The following is a 20,575-nucleotide window of genomic DNA, read 5'->3' as shown; positions in this document are numbered from 1 at the left end:
TTTTTCCTCTATGAGCAACATGCACATTTTTTACATATTGTACATATTGGTGCCCTGAAGGCATAGTGATGAAATCTCTCATTTTTAAACTTTTTGGCATATTTTCTGCTTTTTGTCTGTTTCGTGTTCTCATTTTTCTAATAGTGTGCCTATATTTCTTATAATTCCTCCAAGAAAGAATAAAGTTTCAGCCCGTCCATCTATCAGTGTGTGTTGTTATATAATTTGGCCAGAGGGACATAAATTACAATGTGTGATATTCCATAGTGAGGATGTTGTCACCTTATTACCCTAAAAAGCGTGATTTGTATCGCTCTATGAGCATGGTGTACAATTTGCCATTAAACAGCATTTATGCCAGTAATGTGCTGAATTAAATACACAGAGTAACTGTTATTATGAAGGTGGTTTGAGTAGATGTCAGAGTTCTGGTTGCCATAAATAACATCTTGTTTGTCTCTCAGTTTCATTAGTTCAACAATCACTTAAATTACGGGCTCATCTGATGAATCATTCTTCATATGAGATTAAAAACTAATGATCCATGTTCACAAATGAGGCATTGTTAGAGTCATAACAAGAGATTGATTCCTGGCAGCCTAGCTGCTTTTTCAACTAATAATCAGCATCAGTCTTTTGGAGCCAGTCAATGTAGCGTCCCCCTGGCCATTCAGAGAAATGAGTGACACCACAATAAAAATAGAGCCTGCTGTGAAGCTTCTCTATAAAACCTCAGGGAGGATTTGACTTTTCAGCTGAGACCCGATAAGAGAGAGACAGACACAGGAGCTCTCAACACTCTCCGACTTGGAAATCTTAAAGCTACTGGAGCATCAGCACTTATAAGTACAGTGTGTTTCGAGGAGTTCAGCTGTCCTTTCAGTTAACGGGAAACAATCCAAATAATGAGTTGAGTTTTTTCCACAGTAAAGGACAGAGAATGACTCCTTAATGTGTCTGCAGTGTGACTCATACATGTGAGTGGGAGAAAAGGAGCGCTGCATTAAAGGTGTGGAGCAGTGAATCATGAATGTCCACTAACTTCACCCAAAACATTAATACAACCACAGTTTTAACAAAAAAACATCATGATAGAGATGTTACGCCTATATAACAGCATAAGAAATGAAATATAGGATCAACATGTGTGCTGAGTGAACTGTAGCCCGTCTAATTTACTGTTTTCTAGTGCTACCTACTAGAGAGTGAACAGGGTAGCTGCTGCCACATAGTGGCTTATTAACCTCAGCACATCCTGACTCCTACCCCTGTCCTCCAAAACACACACAAAGACAGACAGACGAGACTGACTTCAATAAAACACAACATACATTACAAAATATACTTTTTATATATATATGTATATATAATATGATAACAAAGCACTTTTTCGTGGCACTTTGTGATCACCGTGACGCCTCAGAAGAGGAACAAATGTGACATTGAGCAAGTTTCGACAAGCAAACATTCATAATGAACATTGTACAAAGAAACAAAGTTACACGATGCGGCGTATGAACAAATACAGCTTCTGTACAGTCTAGACAACAACATCCATCATCAAAGGAGACACAACAATGTTCAGTGAGTGCTGTGGTTTGCCGCATCTCGGTGTGTGAACGACACATGGTAAAAAGGCAGACTGCATGCTGAGGAATCTCTAACCAAGACATAACGAAAATAATCTCTTTGAGTGTATCCTGGTGCAACAGTGGGATGATGCTCCAGCACGTTTACATGTACAGTACTTTGAATGACGTTTCACTGGCCCTGAATTGAAGGTACAAACAGACACACAGCGGGCGAGTGCCCTCAAAATGTTGGCTTTATTCTATCTAACAGCAGTACAGATGTGAACAGACGGGATCATTTTAGCTACAATCTGACTGTGAGACTGAAGTCCACTTATCTCAAACACACTAAATAAAGATGAAGACTGTAAGGCCAAAAGGGATTCAGTTCACAGCCTGGTTAAACTGGGATGAAAAACAAACTAAGAGCTGCATGGCAAAAATGCTATATCCACATCAACAGTCATATTAATTGTTCATATATAAAACTGCCGTTTATCAAGTATAGAATGATGCTGTTTTGTTTTTTTCTTTTTGATGGATATAGCATTTCAGATTGTAACTCCTGACTTTGTCGTTTGATACAACTGTCACCACAAAGACCACAGACATCTCTACGCATGACATAAAAGAGATTTAAATTCACATTTCAGATAAGGGATGGCGTCCAATCCAGGTTCATTTTCATTCAGCTAAAAGCTCAGTGGAGAAGAGGAGGATGTCCACTTCTCAGGTTTGGCGCTGGGATTGGCTTTTGTAAGAGAGCAGACTATTTTTTTTTTTTTTTTACCTCGTTCTCACTCCCTTCCTCCCTCCTTCCTTCTCTCACTCTTTCTCTTTCTGTTTGTGTGTCTCTCTCTGCCTGGTGATCAGGATCAGCTACATGAGGCCGCAGCAGCCGGACTTGTGCTTCTGAGACTCGATGTAGTCATGTATCTGGAACTTGGGCTCATTCGGCTGCTGCGTTGCTCTGTGCTTCAGCTCCCTGATAGAGAGAGAGAGACAGACAGAGACACACACACACACGGGGAGTTAGATACAGAAGAGGTGGATGTGTGGGATGGAGCACAGACAGGGTGAGAAAATCAAGAAAATGATAAAGGATGAGAAATAAAAAGAGCAAGTGCAAGCAAGTGAGGGAGAGAATCAGCCCTCTTCATCAAAATGCCTCTAGCATGAGTCATTTAATCTAACTTGCACTTAAAATACCCGTCACATGAAGATAGCAAATCACCTACATTATTTTCTCCCATAGCTCCGGGAACATGACGCGCAAACAGTCATCAGTCATTTTAGACAAAATAACTGATCATATTTCCTGCCATTCAACAAGAAAGGTGAGTACACAAGGAAGTCACTCAAAAAGACAGAAATTACACAGTTAATGTTTGAGATCCAGGGAGAGCCTTGACGTGGTTTCAAAACACGCACAATCCCATTATAGCAAGTCAAGAGGAACAAACAACAAATTAGCTAAAAACCATTAGAGTGTATTAGTTGCAGGAATCAAAGGGAGGCTTGTGAACATCAATGCCAAGTCAGAGAAAAGTCAAAAATATACAACCCAAAAGAGAACCAGAGTAAACTCCAGAGAGGCTAACGATGTCAGCTGTATGCATGAAGCAGATTAAAATACAAACCCTTTATGTGGAACCTCAGTGTTCATTACTCTAGAAGCATGACCCAACAAATCTGAGGGTGAATATATTTTCAGTTTGTTTTGGCTTTTATATTACAGGCAGAGAAAGAAGTACAATTTGTGAGAAAATTAATTTCTCACTGCAGAGGACTCTTGAAAGGAAAATGTAGCTTTCGAAGCGTAAAAAAAATGTTTTGGGGATCAGTTGTAAATGACTCATGAAATGAAAAAATTACCAACAATTTTTCTGTATTATCCTCAAGCATATTTGTTTTGTCTCGCTCTCTAATTTCTTTTTACTCTAGTTGTTTTCTCTCAGTTAGAATGTGTACACTGCCAAGTGTCCACCTGTTGCCTCTTTCTAGCTACTTGTATCCAAATTAACATAAAAACAAAACTGTTACGGGTATGTAAGTGATTAACCAATAATGTCTCTAAAAATAAAACTTCACACCTGTCCCTCAGGGTTTCCTCTCTTGTGGTGCATTTTAATTAATTAACTACATTTATAAAAGAATACTTAATGCAATATGTTTGTAATAGATGGAAAACTAGAAACACATTTGTATCCATTCATTCAGTCAGTTATAGGAATGTATCCGTAATCAGAATACAACATTAAATACACCATTATACACTATATGGTCAAAAGTATGTGGACACTTGGATGCCTCAATCATATGTGATTGTTAAACATGTAATTCTAAAACAATGGGCATTAACCTGGCTGCAACCACAAGAGCATCAGTGGAGTCGGGCAGTGATATTGGGCAACGAGGTCTGCCTCGCAATTGGTGTTCAAGTTCATCTCAAAAGATGTTGGATGGGGTTAAGGTCAGGCATCTGTGCAGGCCAGTCAAGTTGTTTTTCACACCAAACTCAGAAAAACATTTATTTATGGAGCTGACTTTGTGCACCGTCATGTTGAAACGGGAAAGGGCATCATTAAGTCTGTTGCCACAAGGTTGGAAGCACACGATTGTCTAAAATATATTTCTTTGGAGTGGCATTAAGATTTCTCTTAAATGCAACTACGGACCTTACCAAACCATGAAAAACATCTGCAGACCAAAAGCAGACTTTTGTGCACACATTTCGTGCCTCTTGTAGAGCCTTGTTCAATAGCTTGAAACCTCCAAACGTCAAACTACAACATTCAATTTAACTGCCTGTGGTAATTACCTTATTTTCTTTTTTTTATGGGCAATGACAAAAATTGAAAAAACAGAAATGTTCAGCATATTCGCAAAATTTGCATCTGAGCTCTTAAACCTGCTGCATTAACAGATCTTTTGGCCACTAGAGGGCAGCACAATGGATACACAGCAATATTAGTATTCATTTGAAGTCATGTTTCTGTTCAAGGAAGTAAGTCAAATATTCACTCTCCTTTTAGCTCTGTGTTGGTCTCCATCAGCTCCTGAGGGAAATATCTGGCCCTTTAGCTGCTAAATGCTCCATTATGTTCACCAGCTAGTCACTAACTTTGTCTGAGAGTGAACCAAAACAGTAAAAGTTGTAAACCCTCTGCAGAGATGTGGGGAACTGCAATACTAGTGACAACACATAGTCATTTTATTTCTTTTTAATGTAAAAATATTGATTAGAGCAGCTTTAAGACTTACCTTGCAATAGCGAGAAAGGCCAGTTCCACATTGACTCCTGTCTTCGCACTGGTTTCCATAAATGGCACTCCATACTCCTAAGAGGGAAAAAACATTAGAAGAAGAAGTGGAGCGGCTGTCGTTGAGAATATAACCATAGGGAGCTGTCATACATTACCTTCGCCAGCTTTTCTCCATCCTCCGTCTTCACGACCCTCTCTGCAGCCATGTCTGACTGTGAGACAGCAGCGGGGAAAAGAAAACAACTCATCACAGTGGAGGTGAAAGGTCACAGCTTCACCACGCCATTAGCTACGGTGATGCACCATCATGTCAGCCTGTGCATCCTCTTATCTGGCAGCCCTGCCGCCAGCTGCTGAGCCAGAGCTCCTTCAGACTGATGAGATGTCAGAAACTGCACCTCCAGCAGAAGAGCAGCGCTCCCACAGACTGGTGCCGTCAGTCCTGCTGCTCTCACAGCAAATGATCTGAGTTGCTGCTGTGTGACATCTATGACCCCCCGAGAAGGGTGAGTCCTCTCTAAGCCACCAGAGGGAGCTTTTAGACATATTAGCAATGACTGCTGCTGGTAGCAATGAGACATGAAAAATTCTCTTTTCATCACCAGCAGCATTGTGGAGAAAATGGTTTCATGCAAGAGAAGCTTAAAGAAAGGGATTATTAATTGATGTGGCACTGTTTTGAATGTACCCTACCCGTTCGTAATAATCATATAACACTGGGTGATGGGAGATTAATGTGCTGATGTGTACTCTCACAAGCAACGATTCTATAAATGGACCAACTTTATTTTCACTGCAGGGAAATTCTTTTCACAGACGGGTGTGTGCATTAAAAACATAAATCAATGAAGACACACAAACACAATTAAGACTGAGCTTCACTTGTATTAAAATGAGCGTGTGAGTGCTTTGCATTCATGCATATGCTGCACAGTGGAGGCATTTTCTAGCTTTTAAGCATTCTCATGTCTGTCTGAGTGTGATAAGAGTGTGTTAAAATTGTGCTAAGGGACGAGTTATCCTCCTGATCTTTTTATGTAACGCAAAAAAGGAAGCTTTGCTCACCTTGTTGCCGAGCAACATGATGACCACATCCTTCTGGGCATACTCGTGTATTTCAGTCAGCCAAGCCTTTAAAAGTATAAAAGACAGACAGATACAGGAGGGGAGAAGAAAGAGAGATTGGTCTATAAACAAAATAAATATCACAGCTTAAAGACTGCATTTTCCCTCCCTTCCTGAGCTGTGTATTCTTACCATCCACCAATCAATCATGGTGGGACTGAGTCATTCTTATCCTTGAACACTTTTATTGCTTTTCATTACTGAAACTGGGAGCTGTGTAACCGAGCAAACGATAACATTGTGTCATTTCAAAAGAGGGCATGTGAGAAAATGTTGGAAGCCCTCATAGTATTTTGCTAGTAAATAGACAGTGTGAAGCGTTCAGCTTGACAGGTTTTAGGTGCAGGAAGTGAAAATGAAGAGAAAGAAGAGAGAGAGTGAAAGAGGGAGGAGGGGGAAAGTAATTTGAGACAGCCTTACCCTGATATTGTCAAATGACAGCTTGCTGGTGATATCATAAAGCAGAAGTAATGCTGTAAAAGGAAACAGAGGAACAGTTCAGTTGCACCTTTATTGTTATCTGCACACTTACGTAACACATCGACACCTACACAGGCTCTCTACATTTCTGAGCCAGGTTGTTTCCTTACCTACTCTACCCCTTCCTACACATGTACACACAGACAGTTTGAGGAAGTGAAATATAAAAAGCAAAGGTTACCCTGGGCATCTCTGTAGTAGGCATGCGTTACGCTGCGGAATCTCTCTTGGCCGGCTGTATCCCAGATCTGTGTGACAAACCACATAATTACACAGCGGATTAAGTGGCAAAACTGAACATCTTGAACAATCATCACACCATATCCTGCACAGCCAACGACCAAAGCAGAAACATACCATTATACTGGCATGCAAAGCAAAAATGCAGTAGTTCAAGTTCAAGTTTATTGCCATTCAAACCATACATTCACATAGCAGAATGAAAAGATGTTTCTCCGGGGTAGCCTAATAGACAAATAAATACTAGTTTAAGACATATTTAGTCAAAATGTAGTTAAAACCAGAACTTGATCGGCTAACGTTTGTCTAAATATATAATTTATTATTCCATATAACTAAATAAAAACAGCTAAAAACCTGACAGTCAAAGTTAAATTTAGTTATAATTTGCCATAGCTAGCCACATGGCTAAAGCTAAATTTACTTTTTTACGCCTTGCAGTTTCCTGTAATTGAAATGCCAATTTTGATTAACTAACATCTTAGTTATTTAGTTTGTAATCAAACATAAATAAGGCAGTAGCTAAATCAGAGAGAACAGAGAATAAAAACAACAACAACAAAAACTAGCCTAGAAAAAACAGAAGGGACTGGAACACACTGATAAATTTGTAGCCTTTAATAGTGCAAACAAACTAACGTTTCAACACTGTGTCTTCATCAGAGTTCTGACTCTATCAGTGTGCTCCAGTCCCTTCTGTTTTTTGAAGTCTGCTGTCCTCAAACTGAGAGGCACCTGGTTCAGCTGCTTTTTGCTGGAAGATGCATGGAGAACACTGTTTTCATAACTAGCCTAGATTAGTAGAAAGGCAGTAACCGCCATCTCAGCATTTGACTCTAGTGAAATTCATGATTTGGTGTGATTAAGCTACTTATAAATCACGTGTTTAAACGAATTAAATTGCAAATTATATTGATTTTAAGATAATTATTGACATTTGGTATATGGTAAACGTGTTGGATTTTTCTCGTAGTTTTTTGAAAAGGCAGTTATTTTTTGTTGCAAAACAATCAGTCTAAAAAGACATAAAATGAAAGTATTACATCCTCCGTTACACAATTTCCAGTAAGCCTGAAAACTTGAAACCCTTTTTTTCTCAACTTCATCTTTTCTGTAATTACTGTTCTCTGCCTTCACAGGACAGTCACGGTGCGAGAGTGTACTTTGGAATTAATCACAGGATTTTATCATGTGCTAGGCCCGTGCAGGAGAAGAGAAGCTGAGGATTTACTAGAGCTATAGGCTACAGCAGGAATCTAATTTTGGCACCTCCCACTCAGTGTTGAATGAACAGGTTTTGATGATATATGGGTATGTGCTTTATTAACAGCATGCTGCTGGCACATAACCCAGAGTCCCTTACTACTGCAATCCAATCAAGCCTTTGATTGGATTAGCAACACAAACAATGACATTTCAATGAATGTAAAGCATATTTGGTTCAACTATAATTTGTAAATTAGTTTTCTATGATTCTACATAATCTGTCAGATGAATTCAGGTAGATATACCAGCCCTGCCTCACAACAAAAATAACAGTATAGCCGGCAAAAACGACCTATAGTTACATTTACACCATTTAGCGGCTAGTAAGGTAAATGGTAGGTTGGATCAGCCAGAGGGACGAACTATCGCAAGTGCGGCTAGGGTTAAGTTTAGGGTCAGGTTAAGGTCAGGGTTGGGCCGAGGTTATAGGCTTAGAGTTAGAGTTGAGGTTAAGGTTAAGGCTAGGATAAGGTTTAGGGGTTAGAGTTAGGGTTACGTGCACAAGGAAGAAACACAACGGACACAAATCTCACAAAAGTTTTGCAAATCGTTCCTCTGGCTGATCCAATCTAGTACCAACCCTGTAGTAATTATAAACCAGGGAAGTGACGCAGTTCACATGACGTCAATATAAGGTGCAAATTTTCATAATTGGAGGTGGCAGCTTGGGTGGATGGCTAGATAGATAGATAGATGGCAAAAAGTGGACTTAGCTGTTGTGTAAGATTAATTTGTAATCACTTTCTTACACAGGTCTGGAGTAAAGGTAGCTGCTCTCACCTGGAGTTTGACTTTCAGGTTGTCAACATCCACCACTTTATTCTGTGGAAAAGAGAAGAGTCGTCACAGACTGAAAATGCACCATATGCTTTAGAGACTGGAGTGCTGAGAAAACTGCACAGAGCTGAATGACAAACATCGCAGCAGACTAAAAAAGCTCAGAGACTCAGCATGTGACAAAAGAAACAAGACAACTAAAAGTGGCTCTGAATGCTGGCAGAGAAAGTAATTTGCAACACCCACACAACAACAAGGTCCTGGGATTAGACTTAATTACACAACAGTGAGAAAGACGACTGGCAGCATAACAACTGACTCCCCCGTTAATTTCCTGCAGCCTGGTAGGGGTGCCCTCTGATTTCCTGTAGAGCAAAGATTGGCCTGAAATAGTTTAAGGCACCCTACCTAAAAAAGACTTAATGTTGTCACTGATGAATACATTGCAAGGGGAAAACTGGCAAAAAAGAAAATCCTGAGAGGTTTAATATCTGAGCCAACATGCATGCTCGGACATGCAACGACAAAAGCACAGGTTCTCCCACGCTCTGCTGGCGGTATTTTGGGAGTCTGTTGAGTTAGCATGACCAGCTAGAGCAATAAATCAGACCACAACAGTATTTCAACCTTTCACAGCAAAAAACACAAAAGAGAAAGAGACGCCGACTTCAAGGAAGTGAGACAAGCAAATGCTGTGCAGCACTTCCTCAATCACTTCAAAACGCCATATCAGTGACAGATCATCACAAACAGACCCTGCCTTTCCTGTGAACTCAGAAAATGCAACCAAAACCACAGAAGAAATGCAGAAAGGGTTTCACAATAAAATGGAGAAACCTCTGAGATGTGTGCAAAGACGTCACTGGCAGGCCAGAGCTGCCACCTGCTGAATCCTCTGCTTTGGCAGAATGGACATGGTTCAACCCCTGCAATGCATTAGTTGCCATGGGTTTCCATTTTCGCCCCAATTATGACGTGAGAGGAGCCTGCATGCTGAGTAACTGCTACAAGGAAGCATGCCGAAAATAGACCGGCCATGTTACAAGCTGCCACAACAGCCTGCCTGCTTATCCATGCACAAAGGACAACCTCAGCATATTGACTCAACTGTTTGGCTCAGCTTACTCTATTTGTAAGCAGCTTTTGCCCCATTTCATTAAAACAAGCAAGAAGACAAAAGCGGTAGCAAGTGATCCACATACAAGGAAACTAATTTCACCAACAGCCCTTCTTCTGAATGAATAGTATGATACTGAATCTATCATGTTTTCCCAATGGATGTAGATGTAACCTTGTTTCACTCCTTCCTTATTGATGCATTTTTATGAATGGATGGATGGTGGCCACAGAACCTGTTGCTTTTCCTTGAGTAAAATAAAATGTTCATGCTTCTGAATAGACAGCATTCATATACTGTGGCTCTATCTGTCAGACACCCATTATGCTCCCTAATGTCTACACCGCCATCCACAGAAGACAATACATCACTCTGGCTAATGCAACACAATTTCCTCCTCAAACCACCCTTACTTGACTGGCCATTAGCGTGAGTGCTTTGTCTTGATTGGAGGGAAACGGGAAGCTTGCTGGGATTCAGACCTCTCACTCCAAACAGCCTATTTTCATGTTCGTTGCACTTGAGGAAAACATACAGTAGACATCTGCTCCAAATTCAGCAACAGTCATTGTGTGTGTGTGTGTGTGTGTGTGTGTGTGTGTGTGTGTGCACGCGCATGTGCGCATAAGGTGTATGTGACTAGGTAGGAGCCCGTCTGTCTGCGCTGTGACTCCTCCAGGACCGAGTTGAGCTGCAGCCAATCTTTCCAGGAGACAGGGACGTGGGCAGGCATCTGCCAAGACATTTATGAAGCTGTCCGCAGCCTCTAGCAGCACAAGTGGTCTGTGAACTTGAGTGATTGGCGAGAGGATTTGTACATTTGGTGCTATCATAACAGCATGATGAAGTGTTCGGCGTGGAAATAAGGTGATAATTGGGCCGATGTCACTGTAACAAGTGGATCCCTTGTTGCTTTACTAATATCATTATGTTGCTTTTCAAACGTAAAAAGATTTTCCTCATTAGAGTAACAAGAGTATAACACAAGGGACAAACCATTGACAGAATAATTGACAATATAAAGACTGATTCTGTGAGGCTGTATCTCTCTCACCCTAAAGTCTATTCCAACGGTGGCTATAAAGTTGCCTCCCAGAAAGGCCCCATCTTTAAAGCGCACCAAGAGGCACGTCTTCCCCACGGCCGAGTCTCCCAGCAGCATCACCTAAAGAGCAAAACCCACCACCAGAGAGAGGGACAACAGGTTACAGCTGGCTTAAATACGTGACTGACAGCCTAAACAGAATGGTTGGATAAGACTTACTGAAGAGGAAATTAAAGCTGAGGGACTTGCCGCATTAAATTATTTTGCAACTGTGTAAAAACATTTCACAACTGGGATCACAAGGTTTGAACGGAAGATGCTGTTGCTCAACATCTTATCTCATTCAGCCTTAGTTTAAGTGTCAGCTTGTTCAAATATTAAAATAATTACGGCTACAGTGTATTACAGCTACTGTTTTGATCCACTGTTGACTGAGCTGCCACCAACATGTGTCACTGTGCCAATACTTAAGAGGGGATTCAAGATGGTTGCAACCAACTCTGTAATTTCACTCTCATCATTTTTTTTTTCTGAGTGCATCCTTCTTCAAAACCAATCAATATAATTACAACAACAGGATGGGGTAATTATAGCATGTGATGTAAAAAACCTTGTTATTCAAACAGCCCCATTGATTTCACAGTGCTGCCTGCACATGCAGTATAAATGCATACAGTTAAAGTTAAATTTACTTTTCCTTTTGTCTGTGGGTCTTTATTACAGATATGCCTTGTCTGGCTTTTATAAAGCTTTTATAAATATTAAAAGGGAGGCTTTGTAAGGAGCAACAAGTACACCCTCAGCAAATATTTGCATATAAGTAAGGGCGGACAAAGCAACCTCTAGAGATTTACAGCCTCTGAGAGACTTCTTAGTAATACAAATGAAAGCCTCCAGGTCGATGACTTAGTGTCTGCACTGTCATCAATGTGAACATGGCCTGTTTAACTGTACATTAAGAGGATGCATAAAGCCATTGTGATAGTTAATGGTTCACACTTAGATTATCTGCACATTCCCCAGATGCGAAGAGTCAACATTTCATGTTGTTGTTGCAGGTACACCCAGTTGTTTCTGTGTCAACCGTACAGTCAATTTTAGACACCTGTTCCGCCAGCAGCACCACAAAGAAAAGCAACCAAAAAAAATCAACACACATGACGGAAATACACACCTTAAAGGCAATATCATAATACTCGTTAATAGAAGCGCATCTCTCCAACACATATTTTGACGTGCCGTTTTTAGTCTGCTTGTCCGTCAACGATGTCTTCCTTGTGGACATCGCAATGCCAAGGGAAAAAAAAAAGAGTATAGAGAGCCAAACCACAGTTATCTCCGAGATGTGTCCAAGAGAGAGAAAGACGCGCGCTCGGTGTCTGTGAGATCTCAGTCCGAGTCTCCTCCAGCTTCCAGCCCCTCTGCGCGCATACTGCGTGTGGCCACGAAATAATCACCAGGCGCTTCCCAAGACAAGAGAGAAAATCACACCTTAATATCACCTGTCAAGAAAAAAAAAAAAAAAAAAAAAAAAGACGGAGGCGACGGTGGAAACTTGGAGAGAGAAAAAAGAATCAGCGGAGCCTCGACATCCACCAGTCAAGAAAGCAGTAATGACAAACAGGCGGAAACATTTCTCTGGTTTTGCAGAGCGGAGCGTAGCATCCTGGCGTGGGCAGATGATTAACTGAGTAGCTATGCGTCGGCAGCTCTGACACTGTATTTTTCTTATGAGTGAAACATCTTGTCTTTTTCAGGCTGACACCGTCCCCGTAAACAGCTGCAGGGGTCAACCGCGCCGATGGCTGACTCATCCGCCACAGGTGGTGGTCGATTATTGACAGGTTCGGTGAAGAAAAAGCAAAGAGTCTCAAACTACGATCTATCGGTTTAACATTAACATTCTGAAAAATCCAGATGGATAATAAGAATTCTCTGCTAAAGATAATTAAACTCTGCCTTAAAGTAAAAAAAAAAAAGGTGCGTAAAAGGGTTTGGACACCTGTGCGCAAACTTTGTTCAGAAACCTTAAAAATGTTTCCTTCAAGAATATTTCCTGACAAATCCATCTTATATGATCATAAAGTAGTTCCCATCTTTTGTTATTTTTATAGCTTTTTTTATCAACCCATTTTTTTTCCCTTTAATTATCCCTCAGCATAGCAGGCGAATTAACAACTATCCCAGACTACTTCTTGTCAAGAATAGATGATATTCATTTAATTAGCATGTCATACGTGTCTAAACTGGTTTCACTGAGTCTCAATTTTCCAATCAAGCCTGCAAGTAAATCTGCAGTGTTTGTCTCCCCCCAGTGTTCAAATCAAGACAAAGAGTGTCTCTCCGCTCTTCTCTGTGCCGACAGGCCTAAATGACACATGGGCCAGAGATCATTTATGTTATATAATGTAATCTCTTGTTCAAACATATGAACTCATCGCTTCATGTCAGCTGCAGGCAGCATCTCGCCCTTCGGCCCTGACTGAGGCAAACATTAACATAATCATAAAACATTCATTTGCATCATGGAGCTGACTGAACGGTTGACTGATCTGAATCTGAGCAGATATGAGTTGTAAGATGCAGTGAACTAGGTGAGCTCAGTTAATCATTTCGGATTAAAGCATCAATCACAAAGGCATAACAAACTGACTGAGATACACTGAATGTTTTCTGCATCTGCCTGTTTTTCTCTGCACTCACTGCTTTATAATTTATGGCTTGTTTCTAATGAAGCAGCGGGAGGAGTGCAACCCAATGGCTCAGAATGAGCGGAGCTGCAAACAGCTTTAAATGTAAAAAGTGAAAATTTATGCCAGCAGAATGAGCCACAACTACAAATGAATCAGCAGAGACAACCACTGGATGCATTATCACTGTGCACTATATTTTAATCATCTATTCCAACGCTCAATCCAAATTGAACCTGAAGACAACAACACAAAAAATGATCAAAATGTATTTGAAGGTGCCGTCTCACCCTTGACTTTAAATCTAGTAGAAATATGCAGGAGAATAACTTTTTTTTCCCCCTGTGGTGCATTTATCTGCAGGGGTACCAGAAAACTTATGCTAATGTGAAATGGCAAAGCCAATTTTATACTTTCTCACAGATTTCTGCCTCCTCTGTGCTGCTCTAATGGCAATGACACAAAGCCAAACTTATCACTGTCACAGCAGAAAAATATGATAGCAGGCGAATCATACACTAAATGAGCCGTACATCTTCCCTATTTGTCTCCTTTTGCCTCAACTTGCCACACGGAGTAAAAAAAAAAAGAAGAACCCGTATGTCACAAAGCATAAAATCACTCTTGTTTAAAACAGCTTTGTTACAAACATCCGGCAGCAAACAGCCTGCCGCCATGACATTCATTAGTAGAGCTCCCTTCACAGTAATTTAATCATAGCAGTGGCATCATTAACCATAATAATGTACCCTCTATCAAGCAACCCCCACAGAGTGTTAAGGATCGTAATGAATGCAGTGAGAAGATGCAACATCCCACACTGGAGAATGCCACTGATTCATGCTGCACTTCACTGACACACTGAGGGAGTCAAACTCTCTGTGGCACAGAAGCTGAGATTTGCTTCGCTGTTATGTCACGACTTCAGCACATCGCAGTGACATGTCCTTCTCGTCACTCGGGGGTGAAGCATATTGGGGGTGATGGGGAGGGAGCGGACTCACTGTGAAGCCGATGCCGACGGTGGCGGAGAAAGACCCCGAGATGAACTTGCCCTGGTCGAACTGAACCAGCAGAGAGGTCTTGCCCACTCCGCTGTCTCCCACTAGGATGGTCTGCAGAGACAAGAGAAGAGAGAGAGAGAGAGAGAGAGATGCGACATCATGAGTCCAGGCTTCACTGCTGCCTCCTCACTGATCGCCTGAGGCCGGGACACTGTGTGGGTACACGGTGTAGGTTACTGTACATGCTCATCTGTTGCTGTGCAGAGCTTTGGCCTCTGTAATGAAATGTGATGGCTGGAGGTCGACTTAATGCCTTCAAAATGAGTGAAGGATAATATGCAGTGGTGAACGTGGTGGGGAGTGTGTGTGTGTGTGTGTGTGTGTGTGTGTGTGTGTGTGTGTGTGTGTGTGGGCCTGTATCAGAGATGTTCTATCTTTGTTCAAGGGGGTTTTTACCGCAACTCTTCTTCCTGTAAACTCATCTGAAAATCTGTCTTTGCTACACATATCACATATTCAAATCACACACACAAACCAAACCTCTCTCTCTCTCTCTCTCTCTCTCTCTCTCTCTCACACACACACACACACACACACACACACACACACACACACACACACACACACACACAAATAAAAGCAAACAGTCAAGGCTGCTGTGATAACCATCGCTTTTCATGGCTAAGGGTCATGCGTCACCCCGGCAGGGATCTACTGATGTGACACCACATCTCTGGACGCAGGCATCAATCGGCCTTGTCGCCATGGTCTCTCTGGAGCTCCTCGGCAGCAGACGCTTGCCTCTTTTGTTGACATTTATCACCCTCCTCCTCCTCTTCCTCTACCTCCTCCTCCTCCTCCTCCAGCCCCGCTGCCTGCCTCTTATCTGCAGTCTCAAAGAGCCCACATATGGCGCAGCATTACAGCGTGCAGCGCTCTGCAAACTCGTAATACGCTCACTTTAATCACTGACATCCGCGAGTTCTGCACATCATCCGCCTTTGCTCTCCCATTAAAAACATAACTTCGTGGCAGTTTCAGCAGATATACATGATGAAAATCAGACACTATCTGGCTCTTTAAAGTGGATGTGTGCTGAGTTCTCTTTGAAGCTCTTCTAAAATGCTGAGAAAAGCAACAATCTTAGTAGAGCTAAAACAGGGGAAAAAAGCTTCAGAAATCCAACAAATAGACTTTTTCAGACAATACAAATAATCTTTATATAGGATGCTTGTGTTTAAAAGTCTTGAATAACTGGCTTCTCCACAGTAGGAGAAGATACCAGCAGAAATTGGCCCTCAGGTACAAGTTATGTATCCCAGAGGCTGCACTGTGCTGAGTGTTTAGCTCGCCAGTGTGAAATCAACATATTACTATTTCATGCCTCTTTCATTAAATTTTGATGTTGGCATGTAAACGTTCTCAGGACAAACACAGCTGGAGGAAAAAGCCACAGCAGGGGGTGAAGTTTATCTCCAGGAAGCACATGGGAGCTGGTGGTGCGTTTGGAGTATGGAAGTGGGGTGGTGGGGGTGGGATGATTACTGTGGCAGAGCTAGAGATGCTGAATATGTTTCCATGGTGACGTGAGATTTCTCAGAGCACGCCACATGCCATCGACCCTGAGTTGTTTCGGTTCATCCTGAGTGAGCCCTAGAGATGTCTCATAATTAGATAGTTAGCATGAAGCTGCTGAGTGGAAACCTGAGACTCTTATGTACATTAGTGGCCAATAAATCCAGTGAGAGGTTATTTAACTCACTCAGTAGGAAGAATTCATCCCCAGAGATACACTAAAAGGCAAGTAGATAACTCATCACACAGCATTCCTTACTTAAATAACAAGTATTTACCAGTATTAAACACTTTCTGGCACTTTTTCTACTCTATGATTGCATGAGATGTGTTTCTTGCTAAATGTATATTTCATTTGCAGATGCAGGTGACTATCATTATGTTTCTTTTACACTAGTTCCATCCACAACAGACGCCCACAGATATGAGCAGCGCTGCATAGATTCTCTCAGAGAGAACAGGAAGTGTCTTGGCTCTCATCTCTACCAGCCAATTTACAATATAATTATGCATAATTAAGACAGAATTTAGAAAATCACATCATTCTGTATGTACAAAGTTCCCTCTTGTATAAAATTGAGGAGTTTTGGACAACAGGTTTTTGCATATTATAGTGTATTCTTGAAGAAATGTTTTTTTATTTTATTTTCTGAGTTCTGATTGAGACAGCGTCTTGTCACACATTTTATACCTAAAAGTTTATTGAATATTTAAAGAATTGATGGCCAAGTGTCCCATTACAGTCTGCAAAAAACCGAGCCATGTTTACGTTTGTGTTTGTATGATTTGTGTCTGGTGCATGCAAATCTTGTCAGGCTCTAAGCAGGCAAAACAAAAAAATCATAATCAATTATTACTGAGCAAGCCAGAGCTCTAGAGTCTCATGAAATACAAAACACAAAACATAATCAATATTCAATAGTGTTAAGATGCACTACTGTAATAAGAGGAACAACAGAAAAAAAAAACTGATCCTGCTCTTGTTCGGTGTGTCAGACAACAAAACAATAAATGTCCCGAATAAAAGTGTTTAAGAAAGTGTTTTATGTGTAATTTTAACTTACTACATTAATAAGTCATTTTAACCTACTTTGTTTGCAGCTAAATGAGGTGATGTACAGATAACAGCAGTGAGGCTGGTCCAGATGAGGATTTGAATGTGGAAAAAACCGAAGTGACTGCGATTTTCTACAGAAATAGATGGAAACATCTACTGATGATCCAACATCACTCAAAATTACACAAAGTTGTCAAGATTTATCTGTAAAGACAATACAGTAACTAATGGACTATTGTGCCATTTTATACAAAAAGAAGGAAAACATATATGGAAACAGCTTATTATTAACACCTTTACTATCTAATACAATCCAAAACAACAGCCCTTCATTCAATCCCATCTTTGTGAAGCTATTATTACAGTTATGAAGTTATAGTGGATTGCATCATATTGTCACTGATAAACTGATAAATCTGTGTAGAATGATCTGTTATCTGTTGAGCCTCAAATGTGAGTTGATTGCTCAGAGATGATCAATGTTTTACTGTGTCTGCTATGAATAGTACTTAGTGTTCCTGCCATAATAAGCAGTATGATTACTTTATAATAAAGTTCAAAGACTGGTGGGCTGATTTATTAAAATCAGCTGTAACACAGAAACGTCTAGCAGTGTGACTGTATCAGTTTTTCAGTTGAACTTTTGGAGAATTTAATTAGAAAAAGAAGATAAACACAGAATACAGAAAGTAAATAGAAAATATAGTTTGAAAAACTGCTTGAAAGTCTGTTCATTTTAGAAATTCTCATCAAAAGCCAAAGTGATCACCTTGTGCTCCAGGTCTTCATTATAAGGGAAGGTGTTGGGTGTATGTCCGTCCTCTGCAGATGACCCGTACGCGCTGTCCGAGGAGACCATCTTCATTTCCTCTTGTCTCTGTGTCTCACACGGATCATCCATCCCGTTTTCTGCCGTCTTCACTTTAACTGTGTTTTCTGGCTAAAAACTCCTTCAGGTGAACTAAGCGTTTAAAACTTCATCTCTTCCAGTTTTGTCCCGGTGTTCTCGTCTCTCCTGCCTGTCGGTCATCACCTCCGCCCCCTCAGGTTTTTTTTTTTTTTTTTTTTTAAATATCCTGAGCAAAGACGTAAAATTACCTCAAGTCGTGTGGATGAGCACGTACATTTCTAACTAAATATTTATATGAAAGCGTCCCGGTTGGAGACGAACATGGACATGGTGTAACGTACAGTATTTATGAAGAAAAACCATGTCGAGCATTTCTACCAGGAAGTGACAAGGCAAGTCTTCAGCACCCTGGAGAGCGCCTGTCTTCACAAACATGTCCATCTAGCAACTGCTTCTACTGGAAGCAGTGGTGGAAAAACAAGTCAGATCCTTTACCTGACTAAAAATACCAATACAGCAATGTAAAAATACTCCTACCTACTTAAGTAAAAGTACATAAGTATTAGCAACAAATGTAGTTAAAGTATTGCAGTAAAAGTAGTGGTTTGGTCCCTCTGACTGATATATTATTATATATGACATATTAGATTATTAATACTGAAGCATCAGTTTGTAAGCAGCATGTTACTGCTGTAGCTGCTGGAGGTAAAGCTAGTTTCAACTACTTTATATACAGTTAGCTAGTTTAGTCCAGTGGTTCCCAACCTAGGGGTCGGACCCCTCCAAAGGGTCACCAGATAAATCTGAGGGGTTGTGAGATGATTAATGGGAGATGAAAGAAGAAGAAACAAAGTTCTGATACACAAATCTGTTTTCAGTTTTTGGACTTTTTCTCTAATCTTTGATTTTCGGTGAAATATTGGATCTTTGAACATTTATTGAAAGCATGTGAGAAGTTTAGAGGGAAAAATCACTATTTGGTGGAGCTGTTAACAACTCAGACATCTGAAATGTGAACCCAACTACACACTGCTTTTTGTAAGACGTCAAAAGCCAAAAAGGTTGGGAACCACTGGTTTCATCTTTAACAATGTGTTGTATTTTAAAAGCTTGTCATATTATCCATTGTGTCAAATCTTCATCTGAAAAGTAACTAAAGCTGTTAAATAAATGTAGTGGAGTAGAAAGTACAATATTTCCCTCTGAAATGTAGTTCAGTGGAAGTATAAAGTATCATCAAATGGAAATACTCAAGGAAAGTACAAGTACCTCAAAATTGTACTTAAGTACATAGCTTGAGTAAATGTACTTAGATACTTTCCACCACTGCTTTTGACTGAAAAAATGTAATGTTGTACATCTGGAATAAAAACAATAAACACTTTGACAAAACTAGTTCAGTCAAAGATGAGAGGCAAGTAAAGAAGAAAAAAAAGCAACAAAACAGACAAAAACATTAATTCAAGTGGTTTTTTTTATTGAGTCATCAGTCAGGATGCCTACACTATGAGCTTCTCCAGAGGCAAACAGTGACCGGCTTAAGTTTCTTTCTCTGATAAGAGACACAGAACACAGGATGACTCACCAGCCGGGCTGCTGCTGGTTCTCACAGCAGCAGGGACGGAAACCTCCCCCCCTCCAAACAGAAGGTCTGCTTCAAATGACACTGAATAGGACGACTGTCAAATACAACATAAGCAAGACAGCAGTTTTTTTAATAGTTTAACAGAGTAGTGGAAGATGAACGAACATGAACATACACTCTCAAAACAGTATAGAAAAATAACATCTGTTATGTCGATTCCTCTGCTTTCCTATCTCAATAAAACTGGGGCTTCACTGAAGCGACTGTACTGTGCAAGGTAAACAAGGTCACTTGAAAACTCATATGGTGGCCGACTATTATTTAAGAACATAAAAAGGTCTCATAAAATTAGATAAAAATGCAAACTAAGACACAGAAAGGGGGTCTCACTATCCTCTGAAAAGGCAGCCATTGCACATCTGTGGAAACTATTATTATGTAGTAAACAATTCATGTTATCAGCTAAGTAAAGGCAGCTTAGATATTTTTGATCATGCTTAAATAAAAACCCAAACATACAGTGGATTGTTTAGTGGTAGGTGGACTTGAAAATGAAATAAAAAGCACCTGAAATGAAATGTAAGCGACCTGTAGCGCTTTTCAGTCGGGAAAAGAGAGCACTCAAACACACAGGAGGGACAATACTGCATATAAACCGATACACAGGAGGTATAACATGATGTCCGACTAACACTGACACTTTAAAGTCTTCAGTTTAAAGTTTTGTCCAATTTAGAGCTGCAATGATTATTCGATTCATAGATGCAGATTAACTGGCAACTTTTTTTGATAATCGATTAATCATTTAAGTCATTTTTTAGCAAAAAATCCAAATATTTGATGGTTTCAGGTTCTTGAATTTGAGAATTTGCTGCTTTTCCTTGTTACATAATATTAAATTTAATATCTTTGAGTTTTGGACTGTTG

The 20,575-nt window shown here is 40.4% G+C and overlaps 1 protein-coding gene across 3 annotated transcripts; it reads right to left on the bottom strand.

The window, feature by feature from the left end:
- Positions 1 to 1,328: 1,328 nt before the first annotated feature.
- LOC121884852 (ras-related protein Rab-37-like) lies at positions 1,329 to 18,235 on the bottom strand. Of its 3 annotated transcripts, none has more exons than XM_042393896.1 (9): positions 17,983 to 18,235; positions 14,582 to 14,692; positions 8,729 to 8,770; positions 6,624 to 6,690; positions 6,383 to 6,435; positions 5,903 to 5,968; positions 4,993 to 5,049; positions 4,836 to 4,912; positions 1,329 to 2,556 (listed from the first exon to the last, which is right to left on the bottom strand). In XM_042393896.1, the coding sequence occupies exons 1-9, from the start codon at positions 18,112 to 18,114 to the stop codon at positions 2,451 to 2,453; spliced, it is 711 nt and encodes a 236-aa protein (XP_042249830.1). In that variant the 5' UTR covers positions 18,115 to 18,235; the 3' UTR covers positions 1,329 to 2,450. The 3 variants fall into 3 exon arrangements, with proteins under 3 accessions (XP_042249830.1, XP_042249831.1, XP_042249833.1); XM_042393897.1 differs by lacking the exons at positions 14,582 to 14,692; positions 17,983 to 18,235 and adding exons at positions 10,897 to 11,007; positions 12,062 to 13,075; XM_042393899.1 differs by lacking the exons at positions 14,582 to 14,692; positions 17,983 to 18,235 and adding an exon at positions 12,062 to 13,077.
- Between the last annotated feature and the right edge of the window lie 2,340 nt (positions 18,236 to 20,575).

The sequence above is a fragment of the Thunnus maccoyii genome, chromosome 18 (genome assembly GCF_910596095.1).
Source record: "Thunnus maccoyii chromosome 18, fThuMac1.1, whole genome shotgun sequence".
NCBI classification, from domain to species: domain Eukaryota; kingdom Metazoa; phylum Chordata; class Actinopteri; order Scombriformes; family Scombridae; genus Thunnus; species Thunnus maccoyii.
Note: the sequence above shows the minus strand (reverse complement) of the source record. Positions and strands in the feature narration are given on the sequence as shown.

Coding starts and splice junctions, on each gene's coding strand:
- LOC121884852 (XM_042393896.1), bottom strand. CDS start 18,114: ATGGATGATCCGTGTGAGACACAGAGACAAGAGGAAATGAAGATGGTC. Junction 6,436..6,623: donor CTACTACAGAGATGCCCAGG/GTAACCTTTGCT, acceptor TTCCTTTTACAG/CATTACTTCTGCTTTATGAT. Junction 5,969..6,382: donor TGTCATTTGACAATATCAGG/GTAAGGCTGTCT, acceptor ATACTTTTAAAG/GCTTGGCTGACTGAAATACA.